The sequence below is a fragment of the Amblyomma americanum genome, chromosome 2 (genome assembly GCF_052857255.1).
Source record: "Amblyomma americanum isolate KBUSLIRL-KWMA chromosome 2, ASM5285725v1, whole genome shotgun sequence".
NCBI lineage: Eukaryota > Metazoa > Arthropoda > Arachnida > Ixodida > Ixodidae > Amblyomma > Amblyomma americanum.
In genome coordinates, this window is record NC_135498.1 from 29,227,640 (window position 1) to 29,244,757 (window position 17,118).

The 17,118-nt window shown below is 48.5% G+C and overlaps 1 protein-coding gene across 2 annotated transcripts; it reads right to left on the reverse strand.

Annotated features, from left to right (window-relative positions):
- Positions 1-297: 297 nt before the first annotated feature.
- On the reverse strand, positions 298-15,034 carry LOC144120878 (replication protein A 70 kDa DNA-binding subunit-like). 2 transcript variants are annotated; one of them, XM_077653659.1, is made up of 8 exons: positions 14,836-15,029; positions 12,205-12,252; positions 12,011-12,086; positions 11,816-11,921; positions 8,420-8,532; positions 2,772-2,862; positions 1,327-1,504; positions 298-517 (listed from the first exon to the last, which is right to left on the reverse strand). In XM_077653659.1, the coding sequence occupies exons 1-8, from the start codon at positions 14,866-14,868 to the stop codon at positions 416-418; spliced, it is 747 nt and encodes a 248-aa protein (XP_077509785.1). In that variant the 5' UTR covers positions 14,869-15,029; the 3' UTR covers positions 298-415. The 2 variants fall into 2 exon arrangements, with proteins under 2 accessions (XP_077509785.1, XP_077509786.1); XM_077653660.1 differs by lacking the exon at positions 298-517 and having other exon boundaries at positions 1,333-1,504; positions 2,782-2,862; positions 14,836-15,034.
- Positions 15,035-17,118: the final 2,084 nt, after the last annotated feature.

The window sequence follows — 17,118 nt, forward strand, 5'->3', positions numbered from 1 at the left end:
TCGGCATTCAACCTTGAAGTCGCCCCGGGTGCCTGCCCAGGTCTTTCTCCGGAATGTGACTGCCACAAAGTTGTGGTTCGGGATCATTTTTTCACGTCCGATCCTTACGTGCTGATTTCCTTCTGTTGTCGCTAAGAGCCTTCTCTGTGGTCACTTTTGATGTGATTTACCTTAAAACCCGCATACCATACCATACCATACCATACCATACCATACCATACCATGCCATACCATACCACACTGTGCCGCCGCGGGGTCTCAGTGGCGACACAGCATGCGTCACGGTGGGGTGAGAGCCGCTTTTGAACATGTTCTTGGTTTATTGCCCAGTCATCTTTGCTCTCGATATATATATTTTCCTCGATGAGACATGTATCGTGTGTTGCTGTATAAAACGCACTTTGCAGAAATTTGTTTATTGATGCTCCCGGACTTTGGTTGCCGAGTTGAGAACAATCTCGTAGTCAGTTTTGCCGTGATTACAGCGCTGGACATTGCCAATCGAAATGTCGTACACCTGCAATGAAGAATTGGCGACCTCATTAGACATTTCTCGTGAAGTGAAGCCACCTGACAGAGCTTCAGCTTCTCTGTCTCTTGGGCCGTCACTCTGCACGGCACTGCTCCCGTGCAGGCACGTAGCCAGAACTTTTTTTCGGGGAAGGGGGGGGGGGGGCCGCGGCAGTTCTATAGGGCGAAGAGCGGGAGGGGGGGGGGGGCAGGGGGGCCGGTCCTGTCGGGTCCCCCCCTTGGATACGTGCCTGCTCCCGTGACTGGAACTGAATGGTCATCGGACGGAGCGCTGCATACATCGTGATGCGTCGTTTAGGGACACTTTACTGCCCTCATGGCGCTATTCGCCGTTCATAAAGCAGGGCCCATCGCTGTACTTCAAAAACAAGAGAAGGAGAAACAAGCGCAAATTAAATATGTTTTTTCTTCAATTTGACAGACCGTGAATACGGTTTCTGTGGCAAAAGTATACGGCGTCCCAAGCAACGAACGCCATTGGGTAAAGGAAGAGAGTTCATATCTAATGTCGGTTTTCTGAGCGAAGCTGAACTTTCGTTATTAGCGAACGTCATAGACAACTACGGGTATTTTGAATTGATGCTAGTGGAAATAACCAGCGATAATTATTAACCCATGAGCAGCGGAACCTGGAAGAAATTTTTCTACTCACAAAGTGGGCGTGCTGCTCTTCAAGCAACGGCAACGTCAAAACAACGAATGAAGCAACTCTACGTGTCCTGCTTCTCTCTGCAACCCCTCCCGTTTGACGCATTGGACTTCGCAACACAAGGAGAGGCAGGCAGTCCAGCTTACCTTGTTCACCTGAAAGCGACCCAAATGTAGATCACAGTTGGAATCGAAAGCCACGGCACGTATCTCTCCACTTTGGTCTCGTAGATACATTTCAAAGAACTTTCCTTGGCGTGTCGTATTGAACGGAATTTCTTCACTCTTCTCCATCACAGTCGCCGTGATGGTCCAGTATCCAAATCTTGAAAGAGAGAGCAAATTCATCACTGCTGTGGTTGGAGGCACACACCAAGCGGAACGCAGAGACTCGTGCCTACTGCTGAGATCTCGAAGATGAGCTCAAGCTTGGCGACCTCGTGAGATGCACAAAGTGTAGCACGCATATACAACTAACTCGAGTCGATCGATCTCAGAAACAGAAAAGCGTCTCGTCCTACACGTTTTAGACAAGAATGCTTGCAAACTTGGCAATGTTGGTCGTACACGTTAATTTAGCTTCCGAAGCACATCGGGCCCCGAAGGAAAGTATAAGTAGCCATGAGGCGTCACTAGGCTCCCAGCTCCCCGGTGCGGTGGCTCGGAGCGGCATCAGTCTGGTGTCCCTCTCTGAAGCGAGCAACAAAATATGGGGGAGGGGGTGGTGGTAATGGAGTGTGGCTTACTTGAAATAAACTTAGGCTGCCTGGAACACAATATCAATCTCCACACGAGCGACGTAGCTCTTAAGTTTCAAAGTAACACCGACTGTAATACGCCAAACCGACATGTGGCGTTAACCGCACCATGGCAGAGCCGGGAAATTAGCTTTTCGCACTTCCTACACACACGAATTAAGCTTTTCAAAGCGAGGATTGAGCACGCGATGATGTAAATTTGCTGCAAAATTAGTCGGCTTCACCGAATTCGCACGGCATATTAGGCTGCTTGGTCTAAATGTTTGGCGACCTGCACCGACGGTCACCACTATGCAGCCCCCAACCACATATATACACCAATTCTGGACAAAGATTTTTCAACTGGAAAGAGTAAGATGTAAGATTGTAAGATTTCATGATAACATTCAATATGTCCCCAGATCTCCCCTCGGCACGATTGCATTGTTTTTATATTAACGTTTTTGCTATCGTAAAATGCGTTCCTCATTGGTTTTCTATAGCAGTCTTGACTACTGGATGCGAACGATGAACACACTTTATAAGAAAAGAGGTTGGTAACGCACCGGAAGAATGTATCATTGCCTTCAATAGTTCCTTGCAATATTCCTTACAATATACGTTACAAAATTCCAATAGTCGAAATTTTTGTCCAAGAAAGCTGGACTTCAGCGTCACTGCAGACAGCATCGAACCGCCAACTCGGATGTGAAAACACAGTATGGTGTAATTCTGGCGCTGCTGCAAAACTCATGACATAATTTCACATTGTACACGGACGCTTTTGAAATAAGCAACCTCCTTAATGTAAGGCTTCGGCTTTTAATGACAAACGAAAACCATGCAAAAGATCACCTTAAGTTACCCGGTAACTCAGCGATAGGGACGACCTGGGCGACAGGAGCGTGACGTGCTGACCCCGCGCTTGACGGTGGCGAAGGTGCTTCTGCAGATGAACGAGAAGGTCCCTTTTGTTTTATATTGCGTATTTTATGATGCGACAAACTTCCTTTGTCGAATTACGCAAGGACATCCATGAAATGAGTTGCACAACTGCGCAATGAGATGCGAAGCCGCCACGCAGTATTGTCACTTTGAAAAAAAAGGGGAATTCATTCACGAATTACAATGGAGATTCAGAATTAATAACGCAGAAATATTTTCTCTGGACAGATAGACAGACGGACGGATGGAGGGGCGGACAGACAGACAGACAGACAGACAGACAGACAGACAGACAGACAGACAGACAGACAGACAGGCAGGCAGGCAGGCAGGCAGGCAGGCAGGCAGGCAGTGCAGTGCAGTGCAGTGCAGTGCAGTGCAGTGCAGTGCAGTGCAGTGCAGTGCAGTGCAGTGCAGTGCAGTGCAGTGCAGTGCAGGGCAGGGCAGGGCAGGGCAGGGCAGACAGACCGACCGACCGAAATTCCCATAGCCTTCGCCCATGCACACTCTACCATGCGGAACAAACAGCTCTCTTGGGGCTTTGCATAAAGGTTTCGAGCAACCGCTTTTCATTGGAAATGGACTATCCCCGGAGATGACGTCATCGCGTCACCGCCACTGTGCGTTGCAGTGAAGCCCATAGCGGCTTTATTCGGCGATCAACTACCCATTTAAAACGCTAGCTCAAAAAGGTTTCACATGCTTTACCTGGAAGTTTCCCACAATGGGCCCCTTGAAGCTCATCGAATCTTGATCATCTCAGTTGCCCTTTCACGAGACCGATGTAGAGTGCTGCCAGGCATGGGCATAATTCAGGCAGATGTTTCAGGCTAATGCTGATGCGCTGAGTCTCCACCGCAGATGTGCACTGACAATGCGAGTTGAGATCGTGGGCTGTTGCGCAAGGGGCCCGTCGGGCAGCGCACACCCAACAGCCGCAGCTTGGCCCTCCTCGGTTTTCGTTGTGTCTTTTTGTCGGGGTTTCTTCGAGCAGCCGCCACACCGGCGCCGTTCAAATGGGTTTGTGTTTAGAACAAACGTGGCAAAGTTCATGCAAGGACAGCGGCTAGCCGACTGCACCGTAGCCGGCCGCGTGGAGGCGAGGCCTTGCAAAGTCGCGTTCAAGCCGCAAAACGGAGTCGGCGCGTGGAAGCCTACAGGGCCTCGAGAGGGGTCGCGAGTAAGTTAATTGCTTTCAACGGCGGGCGGAACTGATGCCTGAGCTCGAGCAGCAGATGGGGGAAGAGAGACCAAAACAGTGCGCACAGTTCGGACTGGGTGTTCGCCTCGCCTTGCCTGTGCTTCCGCTGGCGTTTTTGTGCGTTTGTGTCTCTGTACTGTAACCAAGCGGAAATGCATAACGCCTTCAAGAAATTTGAGCGGCGCTCGCGAGAAAACCCCGTGAGCACTGGCGTGCTGTTTGACACTCGTAGTTGGGCGCACGCAGTGAGCTAGCGTATAAGCAGCGACGGGCAACAAATGCGTATGCGCAGAAAGCTACGTATCTCGCAGCGTCTTGCGGGTGTGCGCACACTACGGGATGCGTTTACAAGATGGCGGCGCCCTGCTCGCCCGCTTCGTAATAAGCACATGTCGCCGCTGGATTCTCCGACGCGATAGCTCGCTCAAAAGGTCGCTGTTCGCTTTTATTTCGCACACTCTCGTCCCACATGTAGAGATATAAGTGATAATTAGCCCATGTTTTTCAGGTAACTTGGCGATTTTTAAGGTCTTAGGCCTAACTAAATGCGGTGGGTTTTCCTCGTAGCAACGACACCTCACGAAGCAGTTTTGTAACTTTTACTCCGTTGTTATATTTTCTTCTGTTTGCATAGTCTTTCTTCTTCGAACAATAAAAGGCTCGAAATGCACCCACCCTAGTAATAAGTAATAACGGATGAAAATTTCTTGAACCCAGCGTTGATGTGCACCCGCCGCGGTGGCTCAGTGGTTCGGGCGCTCGACTACTGATCCGGAGTTCCCGGGTTCGAACCCGACCGGGGCGGCTGCGTTTTTATGGAGGAAAAACGCTAAGGCGCCCGTGTGCTGTGCGATGTCAGCGCACGTTAAAGATCCCCAGGTGGTCGAAATTATTCCGGAGCCCTCCACTACGGCACCTCTCTCTCTTCCTTTCTTCTTTCACTCCCTCCTTTATCCCTTCCCTTACGGCGCGGTTCAGGTGTCCAACGATATATGAGACAGGTACTGCGCCATTTCCTTTCCCCAAAAACCAATTATTATTATTATTATTGATGTGCTGTGACATCTTGTCACTGAATGGCGCTACTGTTTACACGTGCCTCGCATGCCCCTGAGGGACGCTACGGCACGACCAATTAAATGTGTCGCGTTTTCATTATTTACAGAGTACGCAAGCAGAGTAAGCGGTTCCTACGCAGGCTAGCTGCGTACGCCAAACTAAAAGTGTCTATCGGCTAATTCAGTTTGAACGAAATTCTCCTAGCCGCCGCGGTGGCTCACTGGTTATGGCGCTCGGCTGCTGACCCGAAAGACGCGTGTTCGATTCCGGCCACGGCGGTCGAATTTCGGTGCAGGCGAAATTCTAGAAGCTGTGCGATGTCAGTCCAAGTAAAAGAACCCCAGGTGGTCGAAATTTCCGAAGCCCTTCACTACGGCGTGACCATAGCCTGATTCGCTTTGGGAGGTTAAACCCACAAAATATAAATACAAAACTCTCCTGATAGGCTCTGACAAGCGCACTTCCAATTCGTTGCAGAAAGTGTCCCCAGAATGTTGGGCAAGGGGATTTTAGGGCGAGCTTTTGGCGCGAAAGGGACATCCGAGGGCAGGTCGCCGGTGAGCGCCCGTGCAATAAAGTACATATTGTCCCGGCGAAGTTGTCCAGTCTGTTCTGCAACGTGTCGCCGGATCGCCGAACAATTGGAAGACTTAAAGATCAACGCCATCGATTTTCAATCACGAGCATCGACTGGGCCTCCGCGGTGGCTCAGTGGTTAGGGCGCTCGTCTACTGAGCCGGAGTTCCCGGGTTCAAACCCAACTGCAGCGGCCGCGTTTCGACGGAGGCGAAACGCAAAGGTGCCAGTGCGCTGTCCAATATCACAGCACGTTAAATATCCCAGGAGTCCAAATTATTCCGGAGCCCTCCAGTACGGCACCTCTTTCTTTCTTCCTTTCTTCTCATAGTCCCTGCTTTATCCTTTCCATTACGGCGCGGTTCAGGTGTCCTTTCTTTCTATCTTCCTTTCTTTCCTTCTTTCTTTCTTTTATTCTCTTAGTCCCTCCTTTATGCCTTCCCTTACGGCGCGGTTCAGGTGTCCTTTCTTTCTATCTTCCTTTCTTTCCTTCTTTCTTTCTTTCTTTCTTTCTTTCTTCTTTTCTTTCTTTCTTCTCTTAGTCCCTCCTTTATCTCTTCCATTACGGCGCGGTTCAGGTGTCCTTTCTTTCTATCTTCCTTTCTTTCTTTCCTTCTTTCTTTCTTTCTTTCTTTCTTCTCTTAGTCCCTCCTATATCTCTTCCATTATGGCGCGGTTCAGGTTTCCTTTCTTTCTATTTTCCTTTCTTTCTTTCCTTCTTTCTTTCTTTCTTCCTTTCTTTCTTCTCTTAGTCGCTCCTTTATCCCTTCCCTTACGGCGCGGTTCAGGTGTCCTTTCTATCTTCCTTTCTTTCTTTCTTTCTTTGTTCTCTTAGTCCCTCCTTTATCCCTTTCATTACGGCGCGGTTCAGGTGTCCTTTCTATCTTCCTTTCTTTCCTTCTTTCTTCTCTTAGTCCCTCTTTTATCCCTTCCCTTACGGCGCGGTTCAGGTGTCCTTTCTTTCTATCTTCCTTTCTTTCTTTCTTTCTTTCTTTCCTTCCTTCTTTCTTTCTTCTCTTAGTCCCTCCTTTATCCCTTCCATTACGGCGCGGTTCAGGTGTCCTTTCTTTCTATCTTCCTTTCTTTCCTTCTTTCTTTCTTTCTTCTCTTAGTCCCTCCTTTATCCCTTCCATTACGGCGCGGTTCAGGTGTCCTTTCTTTCTATCTTCCTTTCTTTCCTTCTTTCTTTCTTCTCTTAGTCCCTCCTTTATCCCTTCCATTACGGCGCGGTTCAGGTGCCCTTTCTTTCTATCTTCTTTTCTTTATTACCTTCTTTTTTTTCTTTCTTCCTTTCTTTCTTTCTTTCTTCTCTTAGTCCCTCTTTATCCCTTCCCTTACGGCGCGGTTCAGGTGTCCGCCGAGATATGTGAGACAGATATTGCGCCATTTCCTTTCCCCGAAAACCAACCAAAAAACCAAAAACACAACTTTTCAATGCTGGGGCAACATTGGTGGCATGAGAAAATACAGTGCTGCCGAATGGGCCAGTTACCTCTTTTGTTTTCAGGCCGGTACGTCGAGGGATGTTTCTGTGATGAGAAACAATATGTGGCTAATCTTTTTGTCGGCCTTCTAAGACCTTTTATGTGAGCGCCCAATAGGACAACTGTCGGTCGCAGGACTTCCATACACAGGACACGAAAATTCGTGAGTGCGATACACAGTTTGGTTTTCTGCCAATAGAAATCGAAGAACAGATCGCTGCTTATAACTCGCGTCAGACATTGACTGTATACTGTAGCAAACTGAAGGCGTCTATGCGACGGCGGCTAAAATGCACAGATAAATGTGGGAGGTATCCCTTTAGCAAACTGAAAGGTTTTGTTTTAATGTATTTTACTGAGAACGAAAGAGAAAATTAAGGGCCATTACATAAAGGGAATCGCCTAGTTAACCTCCGTGCCTTTCCGTCCTTCTGTTTCTCTATATCTAACATTAACGCGCCAGCTGCTACAGCAAAAACTTGCAAAGGGGAAAAATATGTTTACAGCAGTAGACAGCACTGAGAAATCGTAAAAGTCTGTACATATCAAATCCGCACGCGCATAAAAAAAATCACAGGACGGTTATCATGTGTAATGCAGGATTTAGCGACAGCTGTTAAGGTATTTTATTTCACGATATATTGAGGAAGAGGATATCAGATCAACTTCATATCTGTCCGGAAGGGTGGCATATCGGATAGCTGATGCATGTATGTCACGCTCTGAATCGTAGGAACGACACGGGCACACGACGAGACTAGGACGGACGAGCGCTCGCCCGTTTTGTTCTCTCTCTGTGTCCGTGTCCCTCCTGAGCTTCGGAACATGTCATTTCATATCTGTGCGCTTATATAGCGCCCTTTGTAGTTTTGTGCACACTCTCGTTACGCACACAGCTTTAGACGCGCGCCGACACCACCGCTCACCCTCTCCCCGGGCGGCGCTGCATTACTCCGATCTGGCTGTTCTCGCTCGCCTCCTTCAACGGTAATCCTCCTCATGACTACCCCCGGTTACGCCTTCATACGCGGTCGCCATACCCTCCTCCTCCTTCCACGGTAATCACTCTCCGGTCGCGCATTCTTCCACTGTCGTGGTATCCTCCTCATTCCACGGCAAACACCATCTGGTTACGCAACCTACAACTGCTACACCGACACGAAACGCAAGAACGGGCGCTTAACAGCTGTCGCTGTAAAATGTATTTGCGAAATAAACGGCCGTGCAGCCGGTCTCACCTGCTGGTGGCACTCCTACTGCTGACCATGCTACTGCACGGTTTTGAAGCAAGCGACCCGGCAGGCTGCCTTCTTTCTTCAGGACAGTGAGTCTCACCACAACGATGACATGCCTAAGGGAGCCCAGTAGAACATACGGGATTAAATAGTGACCAGTTGAAGCTGTCCAGAACCCCCTTCTCTCTCACTCAGATAAGGTCGGCAGAGAGATTATTGAAGACTGCTTGCGCCTGGGAAAGAGTAAGCCCGTCCGCTCACGCTGTGAGCGTAATCGCCACACGGCGTGATGTGGCGCGATGAAGCAATATTACCTCTGCATTTGTCTACGTAGCTGCCGCCGCTGCGGCGACGCTGCCCCCTTTTGATCTGCGCGCTAACTTCGCGAAGGCAGTCGGCGCCCAACCACACCCGCGCTGTGCCTTAAGAGTATGACGCGATAGCTAATGGGTTCATGCCCATATCTGCAGAAGTGGTCTTTGTCTGCTTGGCATTCGCTGGATCCCTGGGTATCCTCATGCTATTCCTGACGAAGTGGTGCAGCGGCTGAGCGCTGCGCGACTGAGCAACCTGCCCGAGCTGCCCGAGCAACCTAGCGCGGCCAATCATTAATTTAACAGCCATCTGCCAGTGCTCTGCGATGGCAGGTGCTGCCACCGGTGGGTTAATGTGCGATCCAGGTTGCTCTTACGATCGGTTTCGCGCGGCCACTGATTAATTTAACCGGCACCGCTAGAGGACGCCGCGTTTTATGGGTACCATCGAGTGTTAGAAACACACACACACGCTCACTCACTCACTCACTCACTCACTCGCTCTCTCTCTCTCTCTCTCACACACACACACACACACACACGCACACACTCACACACGCACACGCACTCGCACACATACACTCACACACACTCACTCACTCTCACACACACACACACACACGCACAGGGGTTCTCGCTCAATGAAAACTGTCATGGAGATTATGAGGCACCTTACGTGCGATGTCACCATGAAAGGAACGCGCGCTAGAGGACCAGTTAGATGGATTCCGTAGGTTCGAATGTCCGGGGAAAAGGCACTATTTTCCGCTGAGAGATGACCATGGAATGAAATGAACGGACCATGTTGGTATTTACGGTTTGCCGTTGGGTGAAACGCAGAAGTTTCTAAGTTTCGGGTTTAGTCATCTTGGGTTGGGGTTGGTTTCTGGAGAAACGATCGGTTCTCAGTTCGAATCAGGTCGAACCACCTAGGACTAGTTCAGACAGATTAAAATAGGTGTCAGAACAAAAAAAGTACGTGTTTGCGAAGGGGTTGTCGGATCCGCTATTTTATGCTTGGTGTTCTCCTTTTCGTAAACTCGCTATGCAAATTAGAAAAAAATCTACTACTGACCGAAAACAAAGCCGTAATTTAAACAAAATAAGAATTTTTGATTGGTTTGCTAGGCGTCTTGAGGATTTCAATCTAAAAGTCATAATTCTGTTCTGTATTCCGTTTGACACGATACCATGTTAATTCATGCATAGAGTGCTCTTGAAAACTACTACTTTATGATAAAACGTGTATCAGGCGAATTATTAGGAGTTTAGAACAGCGATCAGACGCTGGAATGAAAAAACAGTGTCATTAGCGCAGAGTGTGTACACAAGTCAATTTCTATATTTATCCTTCGGATCGGCAAGTACATCCGAACAATGTCGAGGATGGAAACCGAGATCTTTATTTGTTCTCAATAAACCACGATTTCAGAAAGCGAAGAAAACTCCGAGCAAGGATGTGTCCGCGGCGCGAGAGAGCCTTTCGAAACAAAGGCCGCATAAGTACGCGCATACGGTCCCCACATAAGCATCCACAACTTCTCTCAGGTAGGGACGCAGCCAATGGTTAATTACGGAGCGGAGTGAGTGTACCTTGCTTGTATACCGATTGGATGCACCAAGAGAACGGCCTTTCCTCTTTTTTCTTTGCCTCACATTTCCCAGGTGGAGAGGAGGGGCATGGGAGAGTGAAGGTGACAGTGGCTAAGCGTACAGACTGGCGACAAGGGAAAGCGCAGAGTTACTGTGGTGCAGCTAAAGAAAATTTCGTTGAAGGCTGGTCGCAAGGGAGTGGAGTTGGTGAGATGTGGGACCTGGTAGTCTAGAATTGGCAGATGTCGTCGAATTTCGCGATTCATTCGAAAAGGATAAACGCTGTAAATTTATTGCCATCCTGCCGAGCCTGGTCTTAGGTTGTTAACCACGTGGGTCTGCAATGCAGAGACACGAGTGGCCCTGAGAAGTGCGGGTGCAAAACTCTGGTTTAAAACAGGGTGAGAGTCTACTTACACGAAACAAGACTAAATTTCCTGCATTGAGAGGTCTACTGCCACCATACACTCAACCGGCCTGGCCATCCCTGGTGTCAAGCATGTGGCGCCCACCATGAAGAAACGCTCGCCGACCCACCCTATTTACGCGCAACCCCTCAGTCACGGCACTACGGCCAACACACGTTCCCTTCTTCCTCACCACCCTGCACTAGCAGGTATCATAATTCTGGGAGAGTTGGGCCCTCCTCCTGCAACACTCAGCCTAACACTACGGCAGCTTTCGGAGCCTCGTTTCCTACGTGGGACATGGGACGGTTGAACCTTTTTGTCTTGCAAATGCATTCTTGGAATAAAAGAAGGGCGGAAGTTACTGAACGGTATATAGACTAAAAGGGTAACCAGTCTCAGTCTTTCCCTTTAGCGTTGTTCTATACATAAGCGCAGCTTCTTGCGTGCAGACAACCGTGGAGAGACCGCATGAAACACTTTGACTCCCCGGCTTCCCTTATGCCGTTTTTGGGTCTTGTGCAGATTGCATGGTGATGGGGGCCGTGTATTTACTCATTCACTGTCAGATCCGCCGAGGAAGAAATGCATGCAACCACGCTACACAAGTACTTTCGCCTATGGCTGTTAGCGGGCCGCCACGGTGGCTTAGTTGTTATTGTGCTGGGCTGCTGACTCGAAATACTCGGGGTCGCTGCCGGCCGCGGCGATCGCATTTCGACGTATACGCGAAATTCTAGAAACCCGTGTCCTGGGCAATGTCTGTGCACGTTAAAGAACCCCAGATGGTCGGAATTTCCGGAGCCCTTCACTACGGCGCCCCTCATAGCATGAGCCGCTTTGGGACGATTTAAGCCCTCATAAACCAAACTAAGACTTTTAGCTATGTTTAAAAATAATCTTTTAAGTTTTAAGAGCGCTTTCTTCCCCATGTGACTGTATATTACTGTTCCCCATATGACGCTTGCAGTGCTATGCAGAAGAGAGTGCTATTCTAATTCATTAAGACCATTTTTAAAGATTGCTAACAATCTTAGGTGAAACAATCTGTGTAGCAATGCAAGCAAAAATATTTGAAAACATACCAAGTGTTCTCTTCATAGTACACATATTCGTCCAATCGCACTAGTCCGTTTATGCCGATTTCTTTCTTGTTGAGAAGCTTGTTGACGTTTGGCCCCTGCATGATAACTGCAAGACGAAGTCGCGCAGATTTTTGGTATGCACTGGAGCTGAAGTTCGCAGCTCTGAAGCAAGCAGAGAAATTCAGAACAGCTCACATGTGTTTGCCTGCTGTCCATCCCACAGTACAACCTGGTAGCTGACGACTGTGTCGCTTGGTATGGGCTCCAAATCCTGGAAAAAATACGAATATTCAGATCTGTTCCATACAGAGCGGTCCCTTTTTACGGTGTTGGCCCAACGCACCAAATTCTGGTCGGCAAGGATTGCGGCAGAGTTAGACGATACTTACCAAGATTTGCAGCACGGGCTTGGCGGGTTTTTTCTTACTGATGATAAGCTGCAAAAACAAAACTAGGCGTCTAGTGCATGAAAGTCAAAGAGGAAAAAAAGGATACTATTGCCACACGGCTGCTCATTTCGAAGCAAGAGAAAAAAGCAGATATCTAGAACGGCAAAGGAATGTGATGCAATGGGAACAGGATGTCAACGGCAACGGACGACAGTGATCAGTGTGGAGCCAGTGCACCTGCCAGTCTTCCAACTCGGAATGATAACACTCCTGAGCATCTTGCGCGTCGCCGCTACTTACATGTGCTTTCACACTGTCGCCTGCAAGAGCTTTTAGAGTGCCGTCATGTTACTCGTGTGTATATAACTACAGCCTCCAGCTATTGGGGCGCGAGGGAAGTGGCAGTGCACAGTGCCAGAACCGATGACGCAATGCGTATCGTGGTGCGATTAAAAATGCGCGCGGAATGCAACCAAAGTGGGTACTGAGTAAACAGTATGAACGGTTGCGGAAAGTGTAATTCTCTGCTTCAGTAATATTTTTTCTTAGCTAGAGTTTCGACTAACTTTTTGAGTCGCCTGAGCTGCATTGCTATTTTTTTCCTAGCTAATTGTCAATTCCCCTGAGGGTTTCGCAACCTGCTGTACCGCATTGTTTGTTTGTTATCTCCCCATTTCAACCCTTCCTGCAACATATATGAGCATTTTTCAACGAGAAATAGTTTATGGAAGCAATTTTTTCATATATTGTAAGAGTTCACTACAACGATCAATTTATCCACAAATCTCCCCTAGGAAGTCTTGTATCTTTTTTTTTTTGCTGTTAGCATTTTTGCTACCCCATTGGTTTTCTATGGCAGTCTTAACTACTCGATGCGACGATTGGAAAAATTTTAAAAGAAGCATTTTGCTACCCGTCGAAAGAAAGGAGCAATACCTTCAATATATCTGTAATAGCACCTTACAGTACTCCAATAATCAAACTATTTGTCCGAGAAAGCAGGACTTGTTCCCTGTATTATGCAAAATTGTTTTTTGGCTTAACGTGCATTTTTCTTGTTTCTTTTTTGTTTTTGTTCGCTTTTCCCCTGCCAAGTGTGTCCACGTTATAGCTGTACTGTGTGCCTTCGCAGTTCATATCTTTACATTGTAGAGGTGGAGAGAGCTCGTCAAGCTGGCTTCCTAGCTTTTCCCGCCCTTACCTTATCGAGTGGATGAATAATAATAATAATAATAATAATAATAATAATAATAATAATAATAATAATAATAATAATAATAATAATAATAATAATTGGTTTTTGGGGAAAGGAAATGGCGCAGTATCTGTCCAATACGTCGTTGGACACCTGAACCGCGCCGTAAGGGAAGGAATAAAGGAGGGAGTGAAAGAAGAAAGGAAGAAGAGGTGCCGTAGTGGAGGGCTCCGGAAACTTTGACCACCTGTCGATCTTTAACGTGCACTGACATCGCACAGCACACGGACGCCTTAGCGCTTTGCCTCCATGCCAATTATTGTTTGACGATAGCAAAAACGTTAATAGGAAAAAAGAAATACAAGAGTTTCTTTGGGTGATCTAAAGGCGCCCCTAAAGGCACTGGCGAGTCGCGAAGGCGACGCGAGTTCCTCTGGTCGACTCGCGGGTGGCGCTGTTGAGGGGATAAGGGAATGCCCCGAACGACACTCCGAACGCCTGACAGAGCCTTTCATGGATCGAGCGTTCCGCAAAATGGCCTCAAGCTTTGGGTAAAGAGGGAAGTATGTGAAAAAGCTTTGTTACTGCGCGCAGGGTAAACGAAATATTAAGTGAAAAAATGTTTAGCATAACCTAGTCTCACTGCCGGCATAGTGCCCTACCTCCCCCGGCGCCTCAAAGCTGCCAAAGCGAAAACACCACAGAGCTAGCAACAGTCTGTAGATTCCTGCACACTTCTGGCACCGCGTTTTGGATCTCAAGAAATTAGCGGTGGCTTAGCTTTGCTGTGCCTAGTATACGTATAGCGCAAGCTGCCGCAACGAGCAAAGCTTCTCTTCTACGGCTCGCAACTGACGGCCGAGCGCATCGCCTCCCGTATCCATTCGACCCCACGCGCGTGCGCAGTGAGGCGCATATATCTTGTCGTGGCGTCAACGCGCAACGGGGGAGGCGGCTGCGCAGCTGTGACGTCACGCGCGGGGCACCTGTGGCGAAACTCGCGCTTGCGCAGTCGGAGCAGATGGCCAAGACGAGCGAAATCACTCCGGCTAGCGTAGTGTAGCTTTTGCTGCAAAAACGCATCTCGAAACGCTCAACTACTGATCCGGAGTTCCCGGGTTCGAACCCGACCGCGGCGGCTGCGTTTTTATGGAGGAAAAACGCTTAGGCGCCCGTGTGCTGTGCGATGCGAGTGCACGTTAAAGATCCCCAGGTGGTCGAAATTATTCCGGAGCCCTCCACTACGGCACCTCTTCTTCCTTTCGTCTTTCACTCCCTGCTTTATCCCTTCCCTTACGGCGCGGTTCAGGTGTCCAACGGTATATGAGACAGATACTGCGCCATTTCCTTTCCCCCAAAACCAAAACCAAACGCCCTGGACTAGAGTTCGCGAAAGATCAGGACTGCCTGAGAATATCGTGGCAACGAGAACTCACCTGAATCGCTCCACGTGTCAAGAGTTCTGCCATGGCTCAGGACTGTACCTTCTAATCAGCCGGGAATATAAATGATGCGAGAGCTGGCGGGAGTATACAACTTTTGGGAAGCTGTACGGAATGGGATGGGGACAACCGCACGTCACTCCGAAAGCGCTACGCTGCGGCCTTTAAATACTTGTCACAGCGCGCGTCCTCAACACTGTCTGACAAAGGACGATGCCGTCACGCGTCATGGTATGTGCTGATTTATGCTTCAATGGCCGATAACCGCTCAGGCCTGCTTAGATTACAAGGAGCGCTGGGTTCGGCGCGTCTCCTGCTGCCGAGCCGCGCGATAATGCGGAGAGATAACGATGTGTCTTGCAGCTAATTAATCAGCGGCGACCTCTCCGCTCGTAGCCCTTTGTTTAATGTCTCCAGTACTGGGACAGAACTGGGTGCGCTTATGGGCTTCCAGCGGCGAGGAAAAGCCTCTGCCGTCCTACCCGCAGACTAATTCTCCCGCTGTACTTTCGAGGTCACTCAAACCTGCCATCACGAATAGCTACCACCACCATCTTTCATTTACGCTGAGGGCCGCTATAAACTGAAACATCAGAACAAGTTAATATAAGAAAGAAGACAGTGTGACGAGGCGAATACAGTGCAAATTAAAAATATGCAAACACTATACGATACAATGCAAAGCAATGAACTAATAAATGAAAATTAGCTGAAACAGAAATGTCGTCGTATTCATTAACAAATAAAATTTTAATTAATTAATTATTATCTAAATAATTTCTTGACGTTGGAACCTACGCGCAAGCTACGCTTTCGCGTTGCTCGCTGAGACACGCCATCAATGCTTTCATGGAACACTAAATGAACCCGAAACAACTCAGCGGTTATCACTCTCACTGTTATCAGGCCCAACGTTATTACCTTTGCTCTGGCAATAGGAAGACAATGCGGTCACACAACGCATTATCTTCGATTTTGTTTATCTTGAACAAAGAAAATAAGCCACGTTTGCGACGTAGATAGCTTTGTGTGCTTCGTTCTACCTCGCTTAGCGTAACTCTAAATTTATGATGCACACTGCTTACAATGCTAAGTGGAAGAGAGCGCTCTTGAAACTCAAAAGATTAGTTTCAGAAATTGCTAATAGCCATAGTTTGGTGTCATCATCGTCATCACCATCACCCTGACTACGCCCACTGCAGTGCAAATGCCGCTCCCATGTCTCTCCAATTAACCCTGTCCTTTGCCAGCTGCGCCCACCGCATGCCGGCCAACTTCTTAATCTGATCCGCCCACCTAACTTTCCTCCGCCACCTGCTAAGCTTACCTTCTCTTGTAATCCACTCCGTTATCTTGAGGATCAGCGGCTACATTGCCTTGGCAATACATTCCCTGCCCAAGCCCATTTCTTCCTCTTGATTTCGACTAGGAGGTCATTATCCCGCGTTTGTTTCCTCACCCACTCTGCCCGCTTCCGGTCTCTTAACGTTACACCTATCATTTTTCTTCCCATAGCTCGCTGCGTTGTCCTTAACTTGAGCTTAACCCTTTTCTTTAGCCTCCACGTTTCTGCCCCGTAGGTAGGTACCGGCAAAATAAGCTGAATGTATACTTTTCTCTTGAGGGAGTTTGGTTTATGGGGGCTTAACGTCCCAAAGCGGCTCATACTATGAGGGGCGCCGCAGTGAAGGGCTCCGGAAATTCCGACCATCTGGGGTTCTTTAATGTGCACAGACATTCCCCAGGACACGGGTCTCTAGAATTTCGCGTATACGTCGAAATGCGACCGCCGCGGCCGGCAGCGACCCCGAGTCTTTCGGGTCAGCGGCCCAGCACAATAACAACTAAGCCACCGTGGCGGCACACTAACAGCCATAGGCGAAAGTACTTGTGTAGCGTTTTGCATGCATTTCTTCCTCGGCGGATCTGAGAGTGAATGAGTAAATACACGGCCCCCACCACCATGCAATCTGCACAAGACGGGAAAACGGCATAAGGGAAGCCGGGGAAGCAAAGTGTTTCATGCGGTCTCTCCACGGTTGTCTGCACGCAAAAAGTTGCGCTTATGTACTATCAGCAAGAAATAAAACGCAAACAAGACACTTGCACCACGGACTGCAAGATACGCAGCCAGGGGTAGCTAAACACTAGCTCCTACTATTTTTATTTCGAAGGCGTGAAGACTCTTCTTCAGAAGTGTTGTGCAACCTCGCTGGTATTTCAAATCCAGGAGATAATACGTTCGTGTTTTTGTTTTGCCGTCTCAGTTTTCTTTTT

Coding starts and splice junctions, on each gene's coding strand:
- LOC144120878 (XM_077653659.1), bottom strand. CDS start 14,868: ATGGCAGAACTCTTGACACGTGGAGCGATTCAG. Junction 12,253..14,835: donor TGACACGTGGAGCGATTCAG/GTGAGTTCTCGT, acceptor TTGTTTTTGCAG/CTTATCATCAGTAAGAAAAA. Junction 8,533..11,815: donor TACTATGAAGAGAACACTTG/GTATGTTTTCAA, acceptor GGGCTCCCTTAG/GCATGTCATCGTTGTGGTGA.